This window comes from Pygocentrus nattereri, chromosome 3, assembly GCF_015220715.1.
Source record: "Pygocentrus nattereri isolate fPygNat1 chromosome 3, fPygNat1.pri, whole genome shotgun sequence".
Classification (NCBI taxonomy): Eukaryota; Metazoa; Chordata; class Actinopteri; order Characiformes; family Serrasalmidae; genus Pygocentrus; species Pygocentrus nattereri.
The window spans coordinates 21472005-21489047 of record NC_051213.1 but is presented as its reverse complement, the minus strand read 5'-3'; the positions used below and the strand labels follow the sequence as shown (position 1 = coordinate 21489047).

The 17043-nt window shown below is 47.5% G+C and overlaps 1 protein-coding gene across 3 annotated transcripts in view; it reads left to right on the top strand.

Annotated features, from left to right (window-relative positions):
• ascc3 (activating signal cointegrator 1 complex subunit 3) overlaps positions 1–17043 on the top strand; it is a 149869-nt gene that overhangs the window by 116553 nt on the left and 16273 nt on the right. For all 3 annotated transcript variants that reach the window (XM_037537204.1, XM_017708223.2, XM_037537203.1), the window contains 11 exons: positions 5211–5379; positions 6443–6663; positions 6761–6846; positions 7243–7409; positions 8182–8327; positions 9285–9405; positions 9579–9721; positions 12482–12619; positions 12797–12917; positions 13002–13134; positions 13912–14037. In XM_037537204.1, coding sequence (XP_037393101.1) covers positions 5211–5379; positions 6443–6663; positions 6761–6846; positions 7243–7409; positions 8182–8327; positions 9285–9405; positions 9579–9721; positions 12482–12619; positions 12797–12917; positions 13002–13134; positions 13912–14037 — 1571 coding nt within the window. The remainder of the gene's footprint in view (positions 1–5210; positions 5380–6442; positions 6664–6760; positions 6847–7242; positions 7410–8181; positions 8328–9284; positions 9406–9578; positions 9722–12481; positions 12620–12796; positions 12918–13001; positions 13135–13911; positions 14038–17043) is intronic.

Genomic DNA, 17043 nt, shown 5'->3' with positions numbered 1-17043 from the left:
CCCTCCCTCTCACTCCCTCCCTCCCTCTCTCTCACTCTCTCCCTCCCTCGCTCTCACTCTCTCCCCTCCCTCCCTCCCTCCCTCTTTCTCTCACCCTCTTTCCCTCAATCTCTCCCTCACTCCCTCCCACGCTCTCCCTCTCACACCCTCCCTCTCTCTCACTCTTTCCCTCCGTCCCTCCCTCTCTCTCGCTCCCTCCCTCCCTCCCTCCCTCTTTCTCGCTCCGTCCCTCCCTCCCTCTTTCTCGCTCTCTCCCTCCGTCCATCCCTCCCTCCCTCTCTCCCTCTGTCCATCCCTCCCTCCCTCTCTCCCTCCGTCCGTCCCTTCCTCACTCCCTCTCTCCCTCCGTCCCTCTCTCCCTCACTCTCTCTGTCTCACCCTCCATCCCTCCCCCTCACTCTTTCCCTCCCTCCCGCCCCCTCGCTCTCTCCCTCCCTCCCTCTCTCCCTCTGTCCCTCCCTCTCACTCCCTCCCTCCCTCTCATTCCCTCCCTCTCGCTCTGTTCCTCCCTCCCCCTCCCTCTCCCTCCCTCTCACTCCCTCCCTCTCTCTGTCCCACCCTCCCCTCACTCTCTCCCTCCCTCCCTCTCTCTCACTCTCTCCCCTCCCTCCCTCTCTCTTACTCTCTCCCTCTCCCTCCCTCTCGCTCTGTCCCTCACTCCCTCCCTCTCACTCTTTCCCTCCATCTCTCCCTCCCTCTCTCTCACTCTCTCCCCCTTCTCCCACCCTCTCTCTCACTCTCTCCTTCTCCCTCCCTCTCTATCACTCTCTCCCTCCTCCCTCCCTCCCTCTCTCACTCTTTCCCTCCACCCCCCCCCCCCCCTCTCTGGCCCCCCCCCTCCCTCTCTGGCTCTCTCTCACTCTCTCCCGCTCTCTCACACACTCCCTCTCTCCCTCCCTCTCCCTCCCTCCCTCTCTCTCACTCTCCCTCCGTCCGTCCCTTCCTCACTCCCTCTCTCCCTCCGTCCCTCTCTCCCTCACTCTCTCCGTCTCACCCTCCATCCCTCCCCCTCACTCTTTCCCTCCCTCCCGCCCCCTCGCTCTCTCCCTCCCTCCCTCTCTCCCTCTGTCCCTCCTTCTCACTCCCTCCCTCCCTCTCATTCCCTCCCTCTCGCTCTGTTCCTCCCTCCCCCTCCCTCTCACTCCCTCCCTCCCTCCCTCTCACTCCCTCCCTCTCTCTGTCCCACCCTCCCCCTCACTCTCTCCCTCCCTCCCTCTCTCTTACTCTCTCCCCTCCCTCCCTCTCTCTTACTCTCTCCCTCTCCCTCCCTCTCGCTCTGTCCCTCACTCCCTCCATCTCACTCTTTCCCTCCATCTCTCCCTCCCTCTCTCCCTCCCACCCTCTCTCACTCCCACCCTCTCTCTCACTCTCTCCCCCTTCTTCCACCCTCTCTCTCACTCTCTCACTCTCCCTCCCTCTCTATCACTCTCTCCCTCCTCCCTCCCTCCCTCTCTCACTCTTTCCCTCCACCCCCCCCTCCCTCTCTGACCCCCCCCCTCCCTCTCTGGCTCTCTCTCACTCTCTCCCGCTCTCTCACACACTCCCTCTCTCCCTCCCTCCCTCTCTCTCTCACTCTCTCCCCCTCCCTCCCTCTCTCTCACTCTCTCCCACTCTCTCCCTCCTCCCTCCCTCCCTCTCTTTCTCACTCTTTCCCTCTGTCCCTCCCTCTCTCTCGCTCGCTCGCTCTCTCTTCCTCCGTCCCTCCCTCTCTCTCGCTCGCTCTCTCTCTCCCTCCCTCCCTCCGTCCCTCCCTCTCGCTCCCTCCCTCTCGCTCTGCCCCACCCTACCCCGCACTCTCTCCCTCCCACCCTCTCTCCCTCTCACTCCTTTCGTTCTGTCCCTCCCTCCCCCTCTCTCTCACTCCCTCCCTCCCTCTCTCTCACTCTCTCCCTCCTCCCTCCCTCCCTCTCTCACTCTTTCCCTCCACCCCCCCTCCCTCTCTGACCCCCCCCCCCCCCCTCCCTCTCTGGCTCTCTCTCACTCTCTCCCGCTCTCTCACACACTCCCTCTCTCCCTCCCTCCCTCTCTCTCACTCTCTCCCCCTCCCTCCCTCTCTCTCACTCTCTCCCACTCTCTCCCTCCTCCCTCCCTCCCTCTCTTTCTCACTCTTTCCCTCTGTCCCTCCCTCTCTCTCGCTCGCTCGCTCTCTCTTCCTCCGTCCCTCCCTCTCGCTCTGCCCCACCCTACCCCGCACTCTCTCCCTCCCACCCTCTCTCCCTCTCACTCCTTTCGTTCTGTCCCTCCCTCCCCCTCTCTCTCACTCCCTCCCTCCCTCTCTCACTCTCTCCCTCCCTTGCTCTCACTCTCTCCCCTCCCTCCCTCCCTCCCTCTCTCTTACTCTCTCCCTCCCTCGCTCTCACTCTCTCCCCTCCCTCCCTCCCTCCCTCTCTCTTACTCACTCCCTCCCTCTCTCCCTCTGTCCCTCCCTCTCACTCCCTCCCTCCCTCTCATTCCCTCCCTCTCGCTCTGTTCCTCCCTCCCCCTCCCTCTCACTCCCTCCCTCTCTCTGTCCCACCCTCCCCCTCACTCTCTCCCTCCCTCCCTCTCACTCCCTCTCTCCCTCCGTCCCTCTCTCCCTCACTCTCTCCGTCTCACCCTCCATCCCTCCCCCTCACTCTTTCCCTCCCTCCCGCCCCCTCGCTCTCTCCCTCCCTCCCTCTCTCCCTCTGTCCCTCCCTCTCACTCCCTCCCTCCCTCTCATTCCCTCCCTCTCGCTCTGTTCCTCCCTCCCCCTCCCTCTCACTCCCTCCCTCCCTCCCTCTCACTCCCTCCCTCTCTCCCTCCCTCTCTCTCGCTCGCTCGCTCTCTCTTCCTCCGTCCCTCCCTCTCGCTCTGCCCCACCCTACCCCGCACTCTCTCCCTCCCACCCTCTCTCCCTCTCACTCCTTTCGTTCTGTCCCTCCCTCCCCCTCTCTCTCACTCCCTCCCTCCCTCTCTCACTCTCTCCCTCCCTTGCTCTCACTCTCTCCCCTCCCTCCCTCCCTCCCTCTCTCTTACTCTCTCCCTCCCTCGCTCTCACTCTCTCCCCTCCCTCCCTCCCTCCCTCTCTCTTACTCACTCCCTCCCTCTCTCCCTCTGTCCCTCCCTCTCACTCCCTCCCTCCCTCTCATTCCCTCCCTCTCGCTCTGTTCCTCCCTCCCCCTCCCTCTCACTCCCTCCCTCTCTCTGTCCCACCCTCCCCCTCACTCTCTCCCTCCCTCCCTCTCACTCCCTCTCTCCCTCCGTCCCTCTCTCCCTCACTCTCTCCGTCTCACCCTCCATCCCTCCCCCTCACTCTTTCCCTCCCTCCCGCCCCCTCGCTCTCTCCCTCCCTCCCTCTCTCCCTCTGTCCCTCCCTCTCACTCCCTCCCTCCCTCTCATTCCCTCCCTCTCGCTCTGTTCCTCCCTCCCCCTCCCTCTCACTCCCTCCCTCCCTCCCTCTCACTCCCTCCCTCTCTCTGTCCCACCCTCCCCCTCACTCTCTCCCTCCCTCCCTCTCTCTTACTCTCTCCCCTCCCTCCCTCTCTCTTACTCTCTCCCTCTCCCTCCCTTTCGCTCTGTCCCTCACTCCCTCCCTCTCACTCTTTCCCTCCATCTCTCCCTCCCTCTCTCCCTCCCACCCTCTCTCTCTCCCACCCTCTCTCTCACTCTCTCCCCCTTCTCCCACCCTCTCTCTCACTCTCTCCCTCTCCCTCCCTCTCTATCACTCTCTCCCTCCTCCCTCCCTTTCTCTCTCACTCTTTCCCTCCATCCCCCCCTCCCTCTCTCCCCCCCTCCCTCTCTGCCCCCCCCTCCCTCTCTGCCCCCCCCCTCCCTCTCTGGCTCTCTCTCACTCTCTCCCGCTCTCTCACACACTCCCTCTCTCCCTCCCTCTCCCTCCCTCCCTCTCTCTCACTCTCTCCCCCTCCCTCCCTCTCTCTCACTCTCTCCCACTCTCTCCCTCCTCCCTCCCTCCCTCTCTTTCTCACTCTTTCCCTCTGTCCCTGCCTCTCTCTCGCTCGCTCGCTCTCTCTCTCCCTCTCTCCCTCCCTCCGTCCCTCCCTCTCGCTCCCTCCCTCTCGCTCTGCCCCACCCTACCCCGCACTCTCTCCCTCCCACCCTCTCTCCCTCTCACTCCCTCCCTTTCGTTCTGTCCCTCCCTCCCCCTCTCTCTCACTCCCTCTCTCCCTCTCTCTCACTCTCTCCCCTCCCTCCCTCCCTCTCTTTCTCACTCTTTCCCTCTGTCCCTCCCTCTCTCTCGCTCGCTCACTCTCTCTCCCTCCGTCCCTCCCGCTCGCTCGCTCGCTCTCTCTCTCCCTCCCTCCCTCCCTCCCTCTTGCTCTCTCCCTCCCTCCCTCTTGCTCTCTCCCTCCCTCCCCCTCGCTCCCTCCCTCCCTCTCTCTCACTCTCTCCCCCTCCCTCCCTCTCTCTCACTCTCTCCCTCCCCCTCTCTCTCTGGCTCTCTCTCACTCTCTCCCGCTCTCTCACACACTCCCTCTCTCCCTCTCCCTCCCTCCCTCTCTCTCACTCTCTCCCACTCTCTCCCTTCTCCCTCCCTCCCTCTCTCTCACTCTCTCCCACTCTCTCCCTTCTCCCTCCCTCCCTCTCTTTCTCACTCTTTCCCTCTGTCCCTCCCTCTCTCTCGCTCGCTCACTCTCTCTCCCTCCGTCCCTCCCTCTCGCTCGCTCGCTCTCTCTCTCCCTCCCTCCCTCCCTCCCTCTTGCTCTCTCCCTCCCTCCCTCTTGCTCTCTCCCTCCCTCCCCCTCGCTCCCTCCCTCCCTCTCTCTCACTCTCTCCCCCTCCCTCCCTCTCTCTCACTCTCTCCCTCCCCCTCTCTCTCTGGCTCTCTCTCACTCTCTCCCGCTCTCTCACACACTCCCTCTCTCCCTCTCCCTCCCTCCCTCTCTCTCACTCTCTCCCACTCTCTCCCTTCTCCCTCCCTCCCTCTCTTTCTCACTCTTTCCCTCTGTCCCTCCCTCTCTCTCGCTCGCTCACTCTCTCTCCCTCCGTCCCTCCCTCTCGCTCGCTCGCTCGCTCTCTCTCTCCCTCCCTCCCTCCCTCCCTCCCTCTTGCTCTCTCCCTCCCTCCCTCTTGCTCTCTCCCTCCCTCCCTCCCCCTCACTCCCTCCCTCCCTCTCTCTCACTCTCTCCCCCTCCCTCCCTCTCTCTCACTCTCTCCCTCCCCCTCTCTCTCTTTCTCTCTACCCCTTTCTGTCCCCTCCTCCTCCTCTCTCTCTCTCTCTCCTTCCCCAGGTGGTAAGTGGGGAGCCACAGCAGGTGGTGTTCACAATCCCAATCTTTGAGCCCATGCCTTCTCAGTACTACATCCGCGCTGTGTCTGACCGCTGGCTAGGCTCTGAAGCTGTGTGCATCATCAACTTCCAGCACCTCATCCTACCTGAGAGACACCCCCCCCACACAGGTTTGTCTCAGAATTGCGTGATATGTACAAACTGTCAAGACTATGTTGCCACACTTAATTTTTGTTTAACTTCAGGTCAAAATGATGATTAAGTACAACTTTTTTCATTTAAACATCAAGAAAAATAGCAGAAAACATTTCTTTAACAAATAAGTAAAGCGTATTCAACTAAATTGATAAAATTTTTTCAGTTCTTTAGCGTTTTTCCAGATTTCATTCTTTTTGAGAGAAGTTGTTGAGTTGGAAGTTGTCTTCGTTTTTCATAATCAAGTAACAAGTAATACCAAGCACATTCCGTGATGAGGTCTAAACTCTTACACTGAGAATTCTAAATTCTTAGTTGAATTTCAAATTTTTCTTCCTTTTCATCTTTTTCTTTGTCAGTAAGGGTGTCTTGACAGCTACACATCGCTACATTTCTCACAGTGGAAGAATGGACAGAAACAACTGTGCCTTTTTTCAGATCTGAAATAACTGGGTAGAAGAGTGATTTTGAGTCCAATTTTCTTTTTTAAATTATCTCCTGAAAATGGTGCAATTCTGCTAAAAGATCAACTTAGAAAAATCTCTAGAATTTTTGAAATTCAATAAATTAAGTCTCTGACTTCTGTCAAGCAAGGATATATATTAAAACCAGCTGTTAAATACTAGGCTCCATTAATTTGCTCAAAGTTGTTTACAAAGTTGTTTATTGTTGGGTCATGCAAATGCCTTGACTCATCAAAACACCAGCATATCATCAAGTTTTATTATTGGTTACTGAACTCCTTTGCATAATGCAGTCCTCTGCATTATCAGTATTGCCTAGGCCAGCATTACAATAATGATTATCTTGTAGAATCCACACACTGATGAATGCTGTCTGCCACATGAGGATGGAACACTAGCAGCTAATTTCAAAACCATTCCTACAAGTGTTAGCCTTTGTTGTGCCCAATACAGACTCACTGTTTGTGTTACAAGGCTGTATGATTAAGAACATTATATGATCACAGGTGGGACCTTCATTTTATTGTTGTAGTACATTTATATTAATGTTTGAAATCCTTTTTGGTCTTCACAGAGCTCCTGGACCTGCAGCCACTGCCTGTGACAGCTCTGGGCAACAGGGAGTATGAAAGCCTGTATAAGTTCACACATTTCAACCCCATTCAGACACAGATTTTCCACACACTTTACCACACTGACACCAACGTGCTGCTTGGGGCACCCACTGGCTCAGGAAAAACCATCGCTGCAGAGATGGCCATCTTCCGGGTCTTCAACAAGTACCCTACTTCCAAGGTCTGTGACTGTGATTCTTGTTCTTTATTTTATTAGTTTTCATTCTGACTGTATATGATTGGTTAATGGAGTCAATGCTTACGTTTTGTGTCTGCAGGTGGTCTACATCGCTCCTCTGAAAGCACTGGTCAGAGAAAGGATAGAAGACTGGAAGATCAGGATCGAGGAAAAGCTTGGGAGGAAGTGAGTTCATTTGAGTCAGCTGTCCTCAGAATCCCAGAACAGCAGGGGTGTAATCATGCACTCAGCTTAATGCCTTATTCAGTTTGCAATACTCTGTTTAAGTTTTGAAATTGTCATGATATGTTGAGAAAACTTTGAATGAATAAAAAAGTCTGTATCTAACTGTGTCCATGCTGTTGCACAAACTGCAAATGAGACTAGAGCTGGCAGGAAAGAGGCTTAGAGCTGTGAGTGTGACGTTTGATGCAAACATGCTGGTGTGGGTTGATTGTGACCTTTGGTGTACATACAATGAGATTGCATTAGATGGTGTAATTAACAGAGTGCACCTGATGTCACATCCACAATGTGTGTATTTATCACATCTTCCTTTCCCTCTCTGCCCTCTCTGTGTAGAGTGATAGAACTGACAGGTGATGTGACACCGGATATGCGGGCCATAGCACAAGCAGACCTGATTGTCACCACACCAGAGAAGTGGGATGGAGTCAGCCGCAGCTGGCAGAACCGCAGCTATGTCCAGAAAGTGTCAATTCTCATCATTGACGAGATCCATTTGCTCGGTAAACGGATACACGTTCATGGGACAATGTAAAACTTTTCCACCCTAGTTTAAGTATAGTATCTACTCAAAGGTGCACTTTGTAGTTCAGCAGTTACAGGTTGTAGGCCAGCTGTTTCTTTGCATCTGTTGTTAGTCCATTTTACCCTGTTCTTCAAAGGTCAGGACCCCTACACGACCACCACAAAGCAGGTATTCTTTGGGTGATGGGTCATTTTCAGCACTGCAGCGATACTGACACTGACATGGTGGTGGTATGGTTGTGTGTGCGCGTGTGCGTGTGTGCGCTACATAGAGTGGATCTCACACAGCAGTACTGCTGGAGTTTTTTTAACACCTCCTTATCACTGCTACGCTGAGAATAGTCCACCAACCAAAAATATTCAGCCAACAGCATCCTGAGGTCCAAAGCTGACCAGTGATAAAGGACTCGAGGATGACTAGAGGATGAATATAAACTGTGCTGCAATAGATGAGCTATCATCTCCAACTTTACATCTACAAGGTGGACCAATAAGGTACATATGTCTAATAAAATGGAAAGTAAGTGGAAACCATGTTCCAACCATGTCAGTAAAGTTCGTGCCACTGCAGCAGACTACAATCTGAAAGTGTAGAACTACAAAGCACATCTATGTGGATGATGATAAAGTGAGTCAGTTAAAATGGAAAATTACTTCAGAAACAAGGTAGGTGTACCTGATAAAGTGCCCAGTAAGTGTAGATTTGTTTTTGCCTAATTTGCATTATGTCACCACCATGTCTCTTCATAGGGGAGGACAGAGGGCCAGTTCTTGAAGTCATTGTGTCCAGGACCAACTTCATCTCATCACACACCTCCAAGCCTGTTCGAGTGGTTGGCTTATCCACGGCGTTGGCCAATGCACGGGACCTGGCGGACTGGCTGGGCATTGGACAGGTAAGGTCGCCATAGCAACTTATACTTCCATCTACTTACCTTATTTTATCTCATTCCACCGTAGATGGACTGGCTAGTTTTGTTTGTTCCTTGAAAACTTTCTTTCACATGTAAGGAAAAGTTTCCAAGATCTGAATTGCATATGATTACCAGCATGTTATTTATTTATTTTTGGCCTAAATCAAAATGCATGCTCATTGAAAGTTTGCACATTTCCTACATCTGTTTAACAGTTGTTAATCTTATGACTTTTTGTTTGGTAATTACAATATTTAAACACGATAGTTATTGAGAAGCTACAAAATAACTAATTTGTAAATTAATGAAGTTATAAAAATCAGTACTTTAAGTTTGGACTCACATACAGGCCTTTGAAGTTTAAGGAGTTTAGATTCCTGGGGTTTGTATGTGTTTAATGAGTCTGGCCTATGATGGTGCATGCAGTGAAAGTGATTAACATTTTTACTTTGGAAAATCAAAGTCTCTCTGACTAATATTCATACAAACTTTCTTGTACTTACTCAATGACGGACAGATGCTTTTATGCGTGCACTTGTGTGTGCATTTGTGAACGCTGGCACTCGGGGCATGTAGCAGGGCTCTAGACAGTGCAGGCAGCAGTGGTTATGTAAACGTTGTTCCACGGTTGCTGAGACGTCGTGCTGGCAGATAGATAGTGGCAGGAGGGGGCCAGAGGCTGTCCATAAATCTGCTTGGTGCTGTTTGGACTGGGGCACGGCATTACCTGCCCAATCCATTATCCAGCCCTTTAAATATGTGCACACACGCACTCAGGCCTGTGCCACTTGTGTGAGAGCGGGGCTCTGAGAACAGGGGACAATGACTGGCTGTAATTACCCCCAGATGGGCCACACTGTCAGGCACAGAGCCAGCTGGTCACTACATTTCTCTCTCTGTCTCCCTTTCTCCCTCCCTCACTGCCTCTCTCTCTTTCAGATGGGCTTGTTTAATTTCCGGCCCTCAGTTCGGCCTGTCCCATTGGAGGTACACATCCATGGTTTTCCTGGACAGCACTACTGTCCCCGCATGGCCAGCATGAACAAGCCCGTTTTCCAAGGTACAGTTTTGTAGTCCGTCCCACTGTAGACCCACACACATACATGCAGAAAATAGTGTCACAGGTTTATTTCACTGAGATGATCATGATTTCTAACAACCAGATTCTCCTACTTGATGTGCTACACACAAGCACATAACCATTATTCCTAATATAAATGTATTTCTTTACAGCTATTCGCAGTCATTCCCCCGCAAAGCCCGTTCTGATCTTTGTGTCATCTCGAAGGCAGACGCGTCTTACAGCGCTCGACCTGATCGCTTTTCTGGCCACGGAGGATGACCCTAAACAGTGGCTTCACCAGGATGAGAGAGAGGTCAGGTTGTGCTATAGTACTACAATAAGACTGCATGAACTCCATTGTGTTATGTTACTATATGATGCCATAAACCTTTACTACTTATTAGTGACAACATGGAGACATTTTAGACAATAGATAGCCCCTCCCATTAACACACACAATGTCACAAGATTTTTTTTTTCCTTTCCACAGCACATCTTCCTTTCCCCTCTATTCACTCTCCTCTTCATTGCTGATCTCCTGAGGCTAGATATGATTGAAGTTCCTTCTGTATTTCTAAAGCTGTGGTTTTACTGTGATTACAGAGTCAACTCAGACAGACATTAGCTTGGAAAAGCTGGTGTCATCTCCTGTTAAATTTCTTCTGCATACCTTCAGATCATTTCAAGATGTGAGCAAACAGCTCTTTTGGGTTTCCGAGTAGAAATGTATGCTAATATTTTCATAGCACTCAATTACAGAGCTTTTGAAAAAATGTTGCATACTTGTACTAGCAATCAGCCACTTGCAATCAAAACATGAAAGCAGCCTCCTGTGGGTGATAATTCTCTACGCCAAGTTTAGAGAAATGCACGCATATGTACATATGAATGCACTCAAGTTTAATCACTGAATTGCTGAGGTGTAAAATAGCTAATGCATTTGTAGACACATACTTGTGTGTTTTAAGCTACACACATTTACAAATAACCAGACAATGTAATGCTTAATGTGTTGGATGTCTTAACTGTGTATATGTGTGTGTGTCAGCTGGCTGTAAGTAGTAAACACACATAACAGCTGATGTTAAGAAAGTATTTAACTTTGGATGTTTTAGCATCTAGATTTTTTCTTCCCTGTTCATATGAAAATGATCAATCATTTAATTCCTTATTTCTCTGTTTGGTGGTTATTTAAAAGCTTTTTTGTGTGAACGTATAATAAAGGACCCACATCCTACAAGTTTTCTGAGGTGTACTTAAAATTAGTGTGAGAGTTCAAAAACCAAAATCAGGTGCAAGTCATTTTCATGTGGCCATTTTCTAACCTTTCTTTATCCCTTCAAAATTAATCAGGTTTTTGTTGACTTCGACTGATATATGTGAATCAGCTCTATTCTGATTTGCTCATTTGAACAGCAGTCAATGCTGAAACACTCCTTATAACCCTAACATGAATGGGCAGGGCTAAACTGTTGCAGGCTAGATGGGTGGATGTATGTACATGCAACATAGTTTCCATTCATAGACTGTGCAGACTGGAGAGTGAAGGGTATGTTTAAAAACTTAAACAGTGTTCACATACTACATCAAACTTAACTTATAGGCTAAAACTATGTGAGAACTCAGAGAAGTCAAAAAGTCAATAAGCCTGGTTCTATTGTGCAAATACAGTATGTTAATCAGCATCTGACTGTGAGATGATTACAAGGGTGGCGTGCTGTTAGCAATCTGTTTTCTTCATCCACCCATGCTGTGTGAGAGACACGCCGCCCCTTAGTGTAGTTTATGTGAATACATCTTCTTATGGCATTTAATCAGCATTGTCAATTTTACCGTTAGTAGATATTTCTGTGGTTCGCTGACATTATATATTTTACTGCTTTCTATTCTAAGCAGCTGTGATAGATATTTTGGGAGTGGAGTGACCAATATTCATTTAAAAATGATGTCGCAACATTTTTTAAGAAATCTTGGTTAGGGCTTAATGTATAATGTGTATTGACAAAATGATAAAAATGATGCTACTACGCTGTATATTCATCTGTCAAGTTGTCAGGTGGCAGCTATTTTTAACACTAGCTGCATGCGTGTGTAAGCGTGTTTAAGGCTTAAGGAGCATGGCTGGGCTGTGTGTGTGTTCCAGTGATATATGCTGCTCCCTGCTGCTGCTCTGCATTGGGCCGTGTAGCCGCAGCTGGAGGCCCTGCTGTTTGAGTGACAGGCCACTGGCACTAGCTGTCTGTCTCCCAGCAGGGGTCCCCCTGCCTCTTCCTCTGTTCCCCTCCTGGCTGGCCCACTCCCCTCTCTATCGGTGCATATATATAAATATATATATATATATATATATATATATATATATATATATATATAAAATGTGTGTGTATATGTATGTGTGTGTGTGTTCTCTTCTTTCACTTTTCTATCTCATCAGATACTCAGCTTTCATGATCAAATATAGAAAATCATATGCAGTGTTATATTAATGGTTAAGGTCTGTAATGTCATTAATGAAGGCTATGTTTGTCGCTGTCACTGTGTGATCTTACCTTCCAAGGGTACCACAGCACAGTGCCACAGTAACATAATTAGAGATGTTAACTTGTGTGGCATCTCACGAGGATGAACTGAACACTTTTGCCGTGAATGGGAAGGTTTCAAAGCAACAAAGAGCTTTCACAAAAGGGTAGTTAATAATGTTTTCTCCACTGACAAATTTGTAAAACTTCAGTGGCAATTTGGAACTGTAAGAGAAGAATAGAAGTGCTGTTTGAAACTAATAACAAAATGAAGAGCTCCATGTGGCGGACGATCAGATCTTGGGTAAAAACATCCATGCACAAAAAAATAGCCCTCACTAGTTTGTCAAAAGATGTGTCTTGGAGGTAAATAATTCCAGCCAGTCAGCCTTTCCTGCTGGAATTATAAGTCATATACGTCCTGTGAAATAACAGTAAAAGTTTGTCCATTAGGCCTGCCATAGTTACAGTCATAAGTAATATGAGGCCCAGGTTTTTAGCTTTTTTATACTATTATTTAAACTATTATTTATTTGTTTGTTTGTTTGTTTTTTAAGATGACCGACATAATTGCCACAGTGAGGGATTCGAACCTGAAGCTGACACTGGCCTTTGGCATTGGCATGCATCACGCTGGTCTGCATGAAAGAGACAGGAAGACAGTGGAAGAGCTGTTTGTCAACTGCAAGATTCAGGTGCAAGCATACTCTGAACCACCACTGCAGTTTTTGTTAGTCAGGTGCAAAAATGATTAGCTATTTCATAAATGATAAAGTCAGCCAGTAAACCAGGATCAAATATGATCATTTTATTGTTTTAGCAGCTGCAGTCTGTTTCCTGACAGTTAACTAAAAATGTTATCTCTCTTTAAGGTGCTAATTGCAACAAGCACTCTGGCCTGGGGTGTGAACTTCCCTGCCCATCTTGTGATTGTGAAGGGTACAGAATACTATGATGGGAAGACTCACCGTTACGTGGATTACCCCATTACAGGTAGCAGTTGTGCTCACTGGTGTTTTTATCTGCATTACTGCTGATACATGTTTTGGACACACTGTGTGGCATTGTTTTTTGTAGATGTGCTACAGATGATGGGGCGGGCAGGTCGACCACAGTTTGATGACCAAGGCAAAGCGGTCATCCTTGTACATGACATCAAAAAAGACTTCTACAAGAAGTTTCTCTATGAGCCCTTCCCCGTTGAGTCCAGGCGAGCATAATGCAGTTACTTTATCAGTGTAAAACCTCAGATACGAGAAAATTTAAACAATATGTGAAATGCTAATAAAATAGACAGCTGTGATAAATAAATAATATTTTACCTGTATTAAATTGATAACCATGCAATACCTTATAACATACATTTGTGTGCTTCATAATGCCCCACACATTTTCAGGGGGAGACCGAACTAGCACCCATGCTCTCTGATTACACAGCCATGCTGTTGTATCACTTGCAGGATGCAGCTTGACATTGTTGTGTTGAAATAAGCATAGGCATCCCTAAAAAAGACTTAATCTAAAAGGCCTCGCATGTTGCTTCAAAATGTGTATCTTTTTACCTTTGCCATGACAGATCCTGGCTTTTAAACTTTACGCTGGTAATTTTTCTGCTTTATTTTGAAAGGTTATCTCATTATTCCACCATACATGTGATGTCTCTTTTGTGCATTAATCCATTTCAGATAAGCAGAAATGTCAGTGACATTCTGGACATTGTTGACACATGGTGTGCATCTGCTGTGCATAACGCAGTCTTGACTTACATTTGTGGATACAGCAACAAATATTGTATTGATATCCATCACAAAAGCATACCGATTTTTAATGCAGAGTGGTCTATCGAAGGTCACAGGAATTGTCAGTGATTTTGTGCCTTGCCCTTTGCTTTCTGTTTTATTTGCATTTCACAAACTGTATACACAGTACTGAATATTGTAAAGTATGCAGAGACCACCATGTAATTTATGCTCTTATACTGCTGTAGCCTCCTTGGCGTGCTTTCTGATCACTTGAACGCAGAGATAGCTGCAGGAACTATCACTTCCAAGCAGGATGCCATGGATTACATCACTTGGACTTATTTTTTCCGTCGGCTCGTTATGAACCCCAGGTATGAATCTGTTACACTGCCAACTGTTGGGAACACTGGCTTCTTTAATTTGTATCTGGTGTTACAGCTCTTTTAATGTTATACTTGGGTGATGTGTGTTATGCTTAACATAAGCTGAGATGCTGTTATTGTAATGATTCTCAATTAATCACTCTCAAAATATTGTCTGCTGTTATAGAAGTGTTAAATTTAAAAGGCACTTTTTGTTACTATATTACTATTTTATTACTATTACTATTACTATTACCACCAAAAAAATATCACAGAGGCTAAAAGAACCCAAAAAGTTACAAAGGCTCAAAGGGCCATGTGCCAAATATCCACCAACATCAGTACAAACATGTATGAGTTTATGTTTTTTGGAGGTCAGATTCTCTTGTAAGGCCTCTAACAAAACACAAACTCCATGAAATTGTCTCCTGCCTGTTGTAGATTTATGGAACACATCTTGTAAATGCCACGGTTATCCAGATTGGTTTATATGGTGATGTGTGGAAGGCTGAAGCATTAATGGCTCCTACTCCATGACTGTGTTAAACAAATACAGCTCTATGGTACAGGTAGTGTAATTGGTAAGGACTGATTGGATGATTAATTGGCTAATTGTCATAGCAGCAGTTACCTAGTCTCGGTCCACCCTCAGTGAACAGACCAAGATGCAGGAAACATCTTCTGCAGACTCCTCACACTGATTTGCTCCTTGTGTTGCCATGACAACTTTCTACTAGAGCATAGTGCACAGCCCACCCCATAGTTCAATCTGACATCTCAAACCATGATATAAAACATCACACACCCGAGTGTCTCTCTTACACACACGCACACACAAACAAACTCATTCCTGACTCCAGGGGTCATATAGGGCAGCATAGACATCTGTTATGAATTTAGATGATGATTCCAGAACATTCCACAGTGCTGGCATTTGCACGCCTGTCAGCTCACATTAAACATTTAGGCCCGACTGTGCCCTCTCTGGTCTAGCAAGCCCTGACAGAGCTCATGCAACAGCATAACATTCACTGTATTCGGCTCAAGCACTTCTCTTTCACTTTTTGAAAAATCCAGACATAATCTTTGTTTTGTGTGTGTGCAGGCAGATTAAAAGTTTAGTCATCTGTCCAGTAGGGCTGTTTCAGTTATTACATAATCACCTGATCACAATTATTTGTTTATTTGAGCTGAATGTAACTATTTTCCACAGAATTTGAGTTTTTAAACACTACATTCACTCACTGTCCATTCTATTAGACGGACTTACTTTGTTGTTCCACCTTGTAGATGTCAAGTCAAAGACAGTAGCTCATCTGTTGCTGCACAGTTTGTGTTGGTCATCCTCTAGTCCTTGATCAGTGGTCACAGGATGCTGCCTGCAGGCCACTGTTCACAAAATATTTTTGATTGGTGGACTATTCTCAGTCCAGTAGTGTTTAAAACTCACAAACTCCACACTGCTGTGCTGTGCTTGATCCAGTCGTACCAGCACAACAGACATGAACACACCACCACCACGTCAGTATCACTCCAATGATGAGAATGATCCACCACCCAGATAATACCCGTTCTGTTGTGGTCCTGTGGGGGTCCTGACCATTAAAGAACAGAGTAAAGGGAGCCCACCAAAGTATGCAGTGAAACAGATGGACTACAGTCTGTAATTGTAGAAACATGTGAAAGAGGAGCTGTTGAAATAAACAGCATGTGTAGATACAATGAGGAGGTTTTAATTATTGTGTGTGTGTGTGTGTGTGTGTGTGTGTGTGTGTGTGTGTGTGTGTGTGTGTTCCATATATATATATATATATATATATATATATATATATATATATAATCGCTGTTGTCAGAAGAAAACCTCATATCTCCATAGAGAGAGCATTCTTTTTGTTGTTCAACCACTCCTTGTTGTTTTGACCATGGTCTTGTAGCCTCTGTCCTGCTGAAAGCTGAGTTATCTCCCCTGTCTCTAATATCTCTAATACTTCTCTAATTATCTTTAATGTACTTAGAATTCTCTTTGGTCTTCATTTTCACAGCTTACCTTCAGTCTCATCAAGAGTACTTGAAATAAAGGTGTATTTTGCCCAGGAGTAGTGAACTTTTTACATCATTCACAGGTAGAAGCTGATGAACACTTATGGTAGCAACATTATCAGTTAGTAACTTTTGTCACAGAATATATTTTTACAGAAAAAAACAATCAAAAGAATATATAGAGAATGCATTCACTTATTTTCACTTTAAATCACCAAAATGTAATTAGTTTATTTGTTTGTTTGTTTTTTGTTTATTGCTCAACTACAGAATTTCTCACTCTGCAGTGAATTGTTAAGCAAATAACTGCTTATGGAACACCGCACATACTTTCTTAAATTGCCATGTGTTTACAAAATTAGACCTTAACTCTGATATGTGAGAGGACTGTATGTGTGTGTGTATGTGTGTGTGTGTGTGTGTGCGTGCGTGTGTGTGTGTGTGTGAGCATGTAGCGTGGGTGGGTGGAGATTATTTGTGAGAGTGAGAACGGAAAGACATGTTTGCGTCCCCATCTATCTTTCCATCCAACGATTATTTAAAGCTGCAGCAAGCTGAACTAGTCACCTTGACACTAGCCATCGCTTATCAGCAATGATTCACTGGGGTGGTCCGCGCTGCATGCTCTGTCTCTCTGGGCAGGCGAGGCAAGCACAGGCCCCCGGGGGTCCCATAAAGAGCACTGATCAGGCGCTCAGCACCATCAGGGGCCAAATTGGGATAATGATAATGGCAATGGCTTAATCACACAGAGAGGTGTTCACAAGGAGTCACACACAGAGCAAGCTGAATGCTGCCCATCATTCATTCAGCTCTCGCAACAATTCCCTCTCCAAACCAGCCCTGTAGACAAGAAGAGAAATAGTTTTTATCAATCACCTTAATGGTAAACATTAATTAAAGCTGGTAGCTGTGTTAACAATTGTACATTGTATGGATAAGTAATTTTTAATTTAATTAAGGTCCAAGCACGCA